This window comes from Bufo bufo, chromosome 4 (assembly GCF_905171765.1).
Source record: "Bufo bufo chromosome 4, aBufBuf1.1, whole genome shotgun sequence".
In the NCBI taxonomy this organism is placed as follows: domain Eukaryota; kingdom Metazoa; phylum Chordata; class Amphibia; order Anura; family Bufonidae; genus Bufo; species Bufo bufo.
In genome coordinates, this window is record NC_053392.1 from 284530415 (window position 1) to 284542248 (window position 11834).

The 11834-nt window shown below is 40.9% G+C and overlaps 1 protein-coding gene across 1 annotated transcript in view; it reads right to left on the bottom strand.

Moving 5' to 3' along the window:
* The window catches only part of CGAS (cyclic GMP-AMP synthase), a 30646-nt gene extending 22244 nt beyond the window's left edge, over positions 1 to 8402 (bottom strand). Inside the window, exons 1-2 of the mRNA XM_040428647.1 lie at positions 7451 to 8402; positions 529 to 754 (exon numbers count right to left, since the gene is read on the bottom strand). Of these exons, the coding sequence (XP_040284581.1) occupies positions 529 to 754; positions 7451 to 8347 (1123 nt within the window). The 5' untranslated portion in view covers positions 8348 to 8402. The remainder of the gene's footprint in view (positions 1 to 528; positions 755 to 7450) is intronic.
* Between the last annotated feature and the right edge of the window lie 3432 nt (positions 8403 to 11834).

Consider the following 11834-nt stretch of genomic DNA (forward strand, 5'->3'; position numbering starts at 1 on the left):
GGACAGTGCACCTCTCCATTCATCGCTATGGGACTGCTGGAAATAGCCAAGCTATAGTGCTCCCATAGTGGAGAATGGCCACGCAAGTGCAGTGAACTCACCTTCACTTGAAGGGGCCCATTGTGGAGACTGGAGCAGGACCCACACCTATGGCATCAATGCCTGTGATGGAAATACCCCTTTAAGGTATTATGTTCCTTTTATCCATATGCATCATAAAAATTATATGTTGGACTATTTTTAGTCCTTATTTATAGATGTCATAACAGTAAATGTAGGATTTGCCTACGTCATGTATGCCTGCACTGACCTGAATACAACAATAAGGTATAATTGTCACACTGTAACCATTGTGGCTAGTTTGTCATCTAAAATGATGACCACGTGATTGGTTCTCTACACAATGGTTAGAGTCAGATGAAAATTATTAGGATTCTTCCAAGACGTAAATCACAGAAAATGTATTGTATATTCACATACATGTATAGTACGTTTCCTGTGATCAGTGAATACAAGCATCATGCTTACCTGGTTTGCCAATGATTTGCTTAATAAGAGCTCTGAATTCACCCACGATTTTCCTGGCAGAAATGTTCCCTTCCGAATCTAGATATTCAGTCATGGCTTGTGGCTTTCGTTCTTTGTACGCCAATGTGTAGAAAGGACCTTCATTGTCCAGGTTTGTAATTTTGATTGTGCTGTATGGTCGTTGGGAGATCATTAACATGATGTCAAATTCATTTGGCTTTGAGATCTGTGAATGTGAAGATTCTTATTTCAACATATTGTGGGGTTGGTAATATCCCTTTTGCTTCCAGTCAAGAATTTACGTTTGAATGCAATAAAAATGTACTGAAACATGTCGCTTGATGTAACCATAGACTATAATTGGGCAAAAATACTGTATTACATATCTGCATAATTTGACTACATATGTCTGTTTACATTTTTAAAAAGGGTTTTGTGTGCTTGACATATAAATTTTAACACAGTAGTCTATGAGAGACGGATGGAAACATCAAGCATTACATTTTCATCCGTTAAACATCATTTTCTTACATTTAATCTCTGGGGAAGTTTAAAAAGAAAAAAGTTTTCTGTACAACCAATATGTTTTTTCATTAAAAAAACATTCACAAATGTATCACTCTGTTCGCCTACCCATCCATGTTAGAAAGCATATCCCAGAAATTGCATGTTTTTCTATAAATTTTGTTTCTACATTTAACATATATACGGCAAACGTGTATTAAAAATGTTTTGTGAACAGCCCCTAAGAGTGGTCATAGGAAAAAGGAGAAATCTGAATAAGGCAAATACATTCATTAAAACTGTTAGGTAAAGTACTGTCTTGTATGTGGTGTTGATTTTTTGTGTAAAAGTTATTACAATGAAATCATGCTTTTGCAGAAGTATTTAATGTCCCCTGATTCCATCATTTAACAAATAGCAGTCATCACAAACTGCAGTGCAATCTGGATGCAGCATGTCATAGAGCAGGAGGAGGTGAGCAGATTGATATATGGTTTTGGGGGAAAAGATTCCGTAAAACTTGCAAGTTATACATAAACAAAAAATAACCATGTAAACTGACATATTGCAAGCACTACAAAAACCTTTATTAAATAAATATGGTTAGAAAGATGTACAATTAAAAAGTTGCACACGAAAAAAACTGAAACTTGGAACAACAGAGACACCTGGTGGACTAAATGTGTAACAACGCCCACCTCCAAATAAATATGCCATTCATATCATACAAAATAAGTAGTCTATTCCTTCTAAAGTTGTATGTCCCATATCCATAGCGAAAACCCACTAATTAACATTACACAAGGAGGGAAATAAATACATCACAATATAAACAATGATAAGGCATAATACTAGGAGAGCAGACATCAGACAGTTTCCCACACCCTACACGTGTCGCTGTCACTTTGGCCGGGGATGGTGCACTACTGGAAGTTCCTCTCCTTATATACACATCTCGCTTAGTAATACCCAGGTGTTTCCGGTACAAAATGTGCACACCCTTTTACAAATACAGGTATCTCGTTGGGCAGAGGATTGACATCTATCCTAATGCACACCTGAGTCACATGACAGACCTGGGTTATGTGACCCGTGTCGCTAGGAAAAACTACTACCAAGGGAAGAAAATTTCTAAAACTAATAGAGTTTAGACAGATATTCCAAAAATATACATAGGGCTTTAAGTACATTCATTCCAATGAGCAAAGTGTTGGTCTCATGACCGGAATCACAGAACATCACTGTAGAAGCACCAGCTGAATGGAAGAAATGCCGGTCACAGAAATAATGGAAAGTTCAACCTACAGTCGTGGCCAAAAGTTTTGAGAATGACACAAATATTAGTTTTCACAAAGTTTGCTGCTAAATTGCTTTTAGATCTTTGTTTGTTGTTTCTGTGATGTAGTGAAATATAATTACACGCACTTCATACGTTTCAAAGGCTTTTATCGACAATTACATGGCATTTATGCAAAGAGTCAGTATTTGCAGTGTTGGCCCTTCTTTTTCAGGACCTCTGCAATTCGACTGGGCATGCTCTCAATCAACTTCTGGGCCAATTCCTGACTGATAGCAACCCATTCTTTCATAATCACTTCTTGGAGTTTGTCAGAATTTGTGGGTTTTTGTTTGTCCATCCGCCTCTTGAGGATTGACCACAAGTTCTCAATGGGATTAAGATCTGTGGAGTTTCCAGGCCATGGACCCAAAATGTCAACGTTTTGGTCCCCCAGCCACTTAGTTATCACTTTTGCCTTATGGCACAGTGCTCCATCGTGCTGGAAAATGCATTGTTCTTTACCAAACTATTGTTGGAAGAAGTTGCTGTTGGAGGGTGTTTTGGTACCATTCTTTATTCATGGCTGTGTTTTTGGGCAAAATTGTGAGTGAGCCCACTCCCTTGGATGAGAAGCAACCCCACACATGAATGGTCTCAGGATGCTTTACTGTTGGCATGACACAGGACTGATGGTAGCGCTCACCTTTTCTTCTCCGGACAAGCCTTTTTCTAGATGCCCCAAACAATCGGAAAGAGGCTTCATCGGAGAATATGACTTTGCCCCAGTCCTCAGCAGTCCATTCACCATACTTTCTGCAGAAGATCAATCTGTCCCTGATGGGGTTTTTTTTTGGAGAGAAGTGGCTTCTTTGCTGCCCTTCTTGACACCAGGCCATCTTCCAAAAGTCTTCACCTCACTGTGCGTGCAGATGCGCTCACACCTGCCTGCTGCCATTCCTGAGCAAGCTCTGCACTGGTGGCACTCCGATCCCGCAGTTGAATCCTCTTTAGGAGACGATCCTGGCGCTTGCTGGACTTTCTTGGACGCCCTGAAGCCTTCCTAACAAGAATTGAACCTCTTTCCTTGAAGTTCTTGATGATCCTATAAATTGTTGATTGAGGTGCAATCTTAGTAGCCACAATATCTTTGCCTGTGAAGCCATTTTTATGCAATGCAATGATGGCTGCACGTGTTTCTTTGCAGGTCACCATGGTTAACAATGGAAGAACAATGATTTCAAGCATCACCTTCCTTTTAACATGTCAAGTCTGTCATTTTAACCCAATCAGCCTGACATTGTGCTCGTCAACATTCTCACCTGAGTTAACAAGACGATTCCTGAAATGATCTCAGCAGGTCCTTTAATGACAGCAATTAAATGCAGTGGAAATTTTTTTGGGGGATTAAGTTAATTTTCATGGCAAAGAAGGACTATGCAATTCATCTGATCACTCTTCATAACATTCTGGAGTATATGCAAAATGCTATTATAAAAACTTAAGCAGCAACTTTTCCAATTTCCAATATTTATGCAATTCTCAAAACTTTTGGCTACGACTGTACTTATCAACCCCAAAATACCCTTGGAAAAGTGCATAGTGCCAAAATTCAATGTAAAATAGCAATTAAAGGGGTTGTCTTACTTCAGCAAATAGCATTTATCATGACGACTAAGTTAATACAAGCCACTTACTAATGTATTGTGATTGTCCATATTGCCTCCTTTACTGGCTGGATTCATTTTTCCAAAGCATTATGCACAGCTCTTTTCCAGAGGTTATCACCACCCTGCAGTCCAGCAGCGGTGTCCATGCCTGCACACTATAGGAAAAAGCTCTGGCCGGGACCACATGCACAGCAGAACCTATCCTATGGCAGTGGCGTGCCTAAGGTGTTTGTTACCCAGGAGAGGTCCTTTCTCTAGCACCCCCATCCCCCAATACTTTAAAAAATTGTACCCCCTCACAGTAGTATTGTCCTCATTGTGCAACCTTCACAGTAGTTTTGTCCAGATATGTGCCCCCTCACAGTATTTATGCCCTCATTGTACAACTTTCACAGTAGTTATACCCACATTGTGCCCCCTCACAGTAGTTATGCCCTCTGTGCCCCTTTCACAGTAGTAATGCCCTATCAGTACTCCCTTCACAGTTAAATTGCCCTATTTGTGCCCCTTCACAGTAGTTATGTCCTCTCTGTGCCTCTTCAGAGTAGTTATGCCCTCACTAACAGTTACGCCCCTTCCCAGTAGTAATGCCCTCTGTTCCCCTTTTCACAGTATTAATGCCCATTGTGCTCCCTTCACAGCAGTAATGCTATTGTGCCCCCTTCATAGTAGTAATGCCCACTCTGTGCCCCATAACAGTTATGCCCACCCCTTTCACAGGAGTAATGCCCTCTATGCCCCCTTCATAGTAATAATGCCCATTGTGCCCCCTCCATAGTAGTAATGCCCATTGTGCCCCCTTCACAGTAGTAAAGCCCTCTGTTAAAAAAAAAAAAAAACAGTAACTACTCACCTTGTCCCGTTCCTGAAGCTCACATCCAGCTCTCCCCTGCAGACACAGATCTCTCTGCAGCACTGTGTGGGAGGAGCACAGGCAGATGTCTGAGCTGGAGGCTCCTCCCACAAAGGCCGACAGCACGATCTGTGCCTGCAGGCTGAATAGTGAAGCAGGGAGTAGAAGCTTTTCTGCTTCCCCATTCAGTGCACGAGAGAAGGAGCGCGGGGAGCTGAGTGGTAGGTGAGTGACAGGACTGCAGCTCCCCGGTGCTCCAGCAAAGAGCGCTTCCATCTGTATTGATGAAAGCTCTCATTGCTTCTGGGCTCTGGCACCCCCTGAGAGCGGCACCCGGGGCGGTAAGCCTCCCATCCTTGGCAAGCCACTTCATCCTGGTCATCTCATATCTGCTCTACCGGGGCCGGCCTTAGGGTGTGTGACTGCACAGGCGCTAGATGGTCCGCTTTTCCAAGCACCCGATCACTGGAACAATTCATCCTGTTTCCGGGGGCCCCTGCACTCAATTGTATCTGCGTCCATGGCACGCAGATACAGTTGAATGCCATGATGAAGCAGGGAGTTGTCAGCTCCCTGCTTCACCATAAGCTGGCCTGCGCTCTCCAGGTATTTTGTAAATATATAGTGACATGGAAAATTAAAACAAAAATTCTCACCAAATTTTCTGACACATTCCCTTTAATGTGTCATTTGAACACATTAGCTAGCTCAGTACCACTGCTTAGATCCTTTTGTACGTGGATGGTGGAGTGATTGTTTCTATCACTAACAGACCGGCTATAAGGCTGGGTTCACACCTGAGCATTTTACAGCGCGTTCCTACGCGCTGTAAAACGCTCAACAGGCAAAAACCAATGATTCCCTATGGGCATGGTTCTCACTTGAGCGTTTTACAGCGCGTACGAACGCGCTGTAAAACGCCCTACGCCCCAAGAAGTACAGGAGCTTCTTTGGGGCGTATTGTCGCGCGTTTGTGCACATAGACTTAGCGGGAACATGCGGCAATGGGCGTTTGCTTGTTTGTTCGCGCGTATGTAAACGCCCGATAAAAGCGCCTGTAAAAAGCGCATACAGAGTACGCTCAGGTGTGAACCCAGCGTAAGAATCAGGGCACTAGTAGTGGCTTCTCTCCAACTCTGAACACATTAGGTGGATGCTACGAGTGAAAAAATTAAACTACAAAGCACTAAAACAAGTATGTAACAGTAATGTCCAGGCACGGGAGGATTTTCTGTTAAATGATTCCAAAAGAAAAATTAGTACATGTTGCGTGATCTAACAGAAATGTAATATTTAATCAAGAGAGAGAATCTATGAAGGGTAAGTGTTTAATAATTGCCACTGAGCGCTATGCCCTTTCAGCTGTGATTGCTTGGCTCTACTCAGAGATGCAAGAAAAGCAGTGTATAGACTCATAGAAAGTATATGATTAATCGATACATGATTATGTACTTGCCTCCAAGGAAAGCTAGTTGATCACAGTCAGAGGAAGACATTGCTCAGCTTAAGCCCATCTACCCCTTTCAATTCAACAAGCATTGGAGGTCTCAAGATCTGAACCTTCACTTATCAAAACTGTTGGAACATCACTAAGATGCCTCAGAATTGTTTTCAAATGACAGTTACCCTATAAGTGTGGAATCTAGAGAACAGACAGTTAGCCTAATATCAAGGTGCACTGGTAGATCTCTGTGTACTATTTGACCATCATTGAATTAGAATGACTAACGATCCTTTTGTTCTCAGGGAGATAAGCTGCTGGTTTCTCCCATCTCACTGTTCAGAACACATGCATACATAGGCCGTTTGAGCATGTATGTGAATGAAGGGGATGAGAGAGAGAACAGTCGGCCATCACCTATCTAATGTGTGCGGGCAGCTTAATGTCTCTGAATAATTGGTATTTGAGGTCCTCTCTGTTAGGACCCTTTTTACACAGCCCAAGTAATGGGCCAGTTATTAGGAACAAGCATTCAAATACTTGTTCCTGATAATTGGCTCATGTAAAAGTGCTGCCGACCACCGGACAAATGAGTGAGAAAAAAAATACTGTGTAATGCGATGTGCTGCTGACAATATGGTGGATGGTAGACACCCAGTTGTAATAATGACCGCTTGTTCCTCATTCACTTTGTACTGGACCTTGCGTAAGTCAGAAAATTACATTATTTCTATTACAGTATAAGTATTAGGTGTCATGCACACAACTTCTTCTTCTTCTTGTGTGTCCGATCCATTTTTTTTTGTGGATTGCATGCAGACCAATTTATTTCTATAGGACCGCTATAAATGTGGACAGCACATAGATGTTATCCGTGTGCTGACCGCATCCTCAAATGATAGAACATGTCCCATTCTTATCTGTTTTGTGGGCAAGAATAGGCATTTCTACTACTGGGCCTGCTAAAAATGCAGCATACATCCTAGCCATATAGCCTTATTATGTCATTCCCTAGTTAGTGGATATTCAGATTCTGACTGCAGTGTTCTGCTATGAGATTAAAGCCAGAAAACCCAGTAAGTTATGAGAACTACTTTGATTTGTCTAAAAGTTATATTTATAAATGGAAATAATTTTCCTATGCCTTTTAAGAATAGGCGTTAACATAGTTATCTTACCTTAACATGCTCATAGTAGCTGCCAGTGCTCATTTTTTTTATGTCCTTGAAAAGAGAATCTTTGCGGAATTGTTCAGATTTCAGTATTACATCTACAACCTTATTAACGTTCTGTGCTGCGTTTGAAATATAATCCATCTTCAATCTTAATTTTACATCAACCACATCCTTCAATCTCCTAGTTCTGGAATTAACACTTTTCACATTCACATCTCTTTCTTTGGGCTCAGCGACATGTTCATTCTTTAAGTTTGACATTTTCATTTTTTCTGCTTTACTTGTTTTACCACAAACTTTCTTCTCTGAAGCAACTTCTGCTTGGCGTTCAATTTCACATATCTCATCACTGGATTTATATTTAGCATTTAATTTTTGTGGTTTGTCTATCATTTTAAAGGCAGAAGATTTATCCTCTGCTCTGTTTGTCTCTTGGTCCAATGATTTTGATGTATTCCGTTTTCTGGAGGGTTTCTTCTCAGTTGTACAGTGTAATCCATTGGGTAAATACCTTACATTGCTTGTAAGTTGTGCTATCTTGTCATTACTTCCTGATGATGTTCCTTTGTCTTTCTCTTTGTTTGCTGACGTATCCTTTAAACTTTGTTTTCTGGATGTTTTCATGTCATTATTCTCATCTGTGTCATCTGCAGGATTACTGTTGCTTTTTTGTACTCTTGGGGACTTCTTCTGTGAGATTTTCCTACAACTTGAAAGTCCATCACATCTGTCATCCCCTTGAGATGATGTATGTTTTCCAGGCTTCTCTGATCTCTTCACTGTTGAGGCTAAAGTATTTTCTGATTGAACTGGATTAGGAGCAGAACGTCCCCTACCTCTTGGTTCTTTTGGCCGTGTGGACATTTCCTTCCGTTGAGCTGGCTGTCCTCTGCCTTCCATTTCAAAGGTGTGTACACCATATGAGTGAGCTGAAAAATGTGTTCCTTCTTTCTTTTATAATTGGTGCCCCTCCCTCCTCAGAGTCTTCTCAAAGAAATGAAACTAAAAGTCTATGTGGCTTTCAGGAACAGGACAAGGAATTGCTGATATGAACTTTCTACACCAAATTCTTTACAGTGAAATGATTTGTATTTATTCATTAACCAATGTCAAATAAAAGTATAGTTGAAAGGTATATAGCTGTAAAATCTGTCAGGTAACCTGAGAAGAGGACATTAAGGGCTCATGCACACGACCGTATATATTTTGCGGTCTGCAAAAACCGGATCCGTCAAAAATTCAGATGACATCCGTGTGCATTCCGTATTTTACAGAACAGAACAGCTGGCCCTTCATAGAACAGTACTATCTTTGTCCGTAATGCGAACAATAATAGGACATGTTCTATATATTTTTTTCAGAATGGAAATACAGACATACAGAAACTGAATGCACACGGAGTAACTTCTGTTCTTTTTTGCAGACCCATTGAAGTGAATGGTTCTGCATATGGTCCGCAAAAGAAATGGATCGGACACGGAAAGAAAATATGTTTGTGTGCATGAGCCCTAACACCACAAACACAGGAGGCTGACAGTGATTTTCTAACTGGTTAAATTCCAGAAGTAGAAGCGAAACATAAGAATAGGAAGAAGACAGAAGGAAGAATGTGAAGAAAGAGAAACTTACATGCGATGAGAATTAAATTGTATGTCCAGTGTTGGAATCAGTAAAAATGGCAATGTAAAAAATATGTGGGTTTGTCCTGAGTGTACACCGATATGCTATAACATTAAAAACCAGTGACCGGTGAGTACCATTGTTATAATGGCATCTGTCAAGGGGCAGCAAACGAACAGTTAGTTTTAGAAGTTGCAAGACACACAGCATCTCTGCCATAGACATACAACCCCTCCCTCATAGACGCAGCACCCCCATAGAAATACAACCCCCACCCCACCCCACCCATTTATGCTTCAAGTTCTAAGGGACGATCCATTCTCTGTCTCTCATTGCCCTATTAGAAATCACCCTATTTTAAAAATGGTCTGGATCATCCCCCCCCCCTCCCCCCCGCAGAACTTGAAACATACTGCATCTCTATGTATGTAGATTTTTTTTTCTTCCTGCTCTGCTATGTACATGTACAGCATTGTGATGGAGCAGGCTAAATAAACTTTTTTCAATGAGGGCTCATGCAAACGGACGTATTTTCGTGGATTCCGTTTTTTTGCGGATAGAATGCGGACCCATTTATTTCAATGGGTCTGCAAAAAATGCGGACTACACACCGTGTGCTGTCTGCATCCGTATATCTGTTCCGCAATCCCGCAAAAAAGATAGAACATGTGCTATTCTAGTCTGTTTTGTGGACAAGAAACGGCATTGTTACAATGGATATACAAAAAAAGCACAGATGTTACATAGACGTCATCCTTATCCTTGCAGATTCGCATTTTGCGGACCACAAAATACATACGGTCGTGTGCATGAGCCTTTGTTCCAATTTTCATTATCAATGTCACTGCAACACCTCGCACCCTCATTAATCAGCTGTAATAATTGTACTTTTTATTGGGGGGCGGCCCAATTCTAAGTTTTGCTATGGGGCCCCATGATTTCTATGTACGCCCCTGACTGGATCAAACATCTCCAAAATGGCAAAGTGATTAGTACCTAGTACAAGTGGTCCAAGAAAAGACAACTATACAGCTGAAAGAATCATTGGTGCTCATGGCTCATTAATGTTCTTGGGGAGCTAACCCATTCGGTCACGTCCCACAAAAGAGCTACTGAGGCACAAATTACTGATATGATGGAATGGTGTCAGAATACACAGTTGCACATCACCAGACAGGTCACGATGCCTACAACTGGCATGTGAGTGTCAGAACTGGACCATGGCCACATTTTCTTTTTCATTAAGTGGGCAGCCAGGATACAGCTGATTCACTTTCTATGCCAAAAGTGTTAGACAAGATGATCTGGAAACCTCCATGTATAATAGACAGTACACTTTACAATGAGAGTGTGTGTTGGATTATAATCTACATTATTATTAAATTATAACTATAAATGCTTGTAAGCAGTAGTGATGAGCGGCAGGGGCAATATTCGAATTCGCGGTATTTCACAAATATTTTGTAGAATATTCATCATATATTCGAGAATTCGCGATTATTTTCTTGATTGAGAAAATCAGCAATGTAATGTGCGCACAATACAGGCGTGGGTCACTTTAGCTACATTTTCCAAGCTGCTAGAAGTTTCCTGAGACTGGAAAAAATGGTTGGCACGGCAGAACATTAAAAATGGCTTTATATACACATAGAGTGCTCCAATATATTCGCGATTGCGCTAATTGGCACTAATAATGCAAATATTTTGGCGCAATAGGTGAAACTTCACATTTTAGCAGATCTGACTACATATTACTGATTGGTGCACTATGTATTGTCCCACTACCTAACACCCTGCACTGGAACCTATCAGCTGCACTATATCAGGATATAACCTACACTGACTATCTCCCACTAACTATCTGTATTATATATATAAGCTATCTAACTATCTATCTAATGTAATGAGTGGAAAGCACAGAGCACAGCAATGACACTGCTGTCTCTCTCAGAACTTTAAAACACTGTAGAAAACGGCTGCTGGGGATGTTCTTATATAGTAAGGGGTAGGCAACTTTCCTATTGGTTTCTGGGGATGTTGCTAAGCGCAGACAAAGACATTGCAGCCTTCACATTGGCCCACAAGCAAGAAGCAGGGAGGTATCATATATATCTCTATATTCTAAATATTCGCAAATTCTTGAAGTTCCGATATTCGCGATTAGTATTCGCGATTTGAATATTCGCGCCCAATGCTAGTAAGCAGATGTAGTCCTTGGTCATTTCAAGACTAAAATATAAACCAATGGAGATGGACAAAAAATATGTTCATGTGTATGAGCCCTAAACATGAGCGCAATTTATTTCGTGTCCAATTTGCTGAATTTCAAATAAAAATTCCTTTCGTAGCTGAATAATTTGAAATAAATCGATATTGCTCCAATTGCCCTGAAAATTAGAATATAAACACCCATTATTCTACTAGAATAAGCAAAGAAAGCAAAGCACGACATGGGGTAATAGCCATATGACATAAAATGGAAAATATTGTGCAATTTCAGGCTCACCACAATGACTAAACAAGTATGTGGATGTCAGTACACCTCCCGTAGAACTGCAGATGTGGTCCAGGATTTGCCATCTAGGAGTTTTTTGATGGAGCACAGCGCTGTATCCAGTATTTTTTCTTTTGCCTTTTTCACTGCTCTAGTCTCCTTTTTATGAGTATTTTCTCTTTCTCTGCCTTCCCTAAGCTCTTGAACACAATAACAGCAGTAGAAAATAATGGCAGAATGACACTGACATATATAGTTAAGGGTAAAAGCATG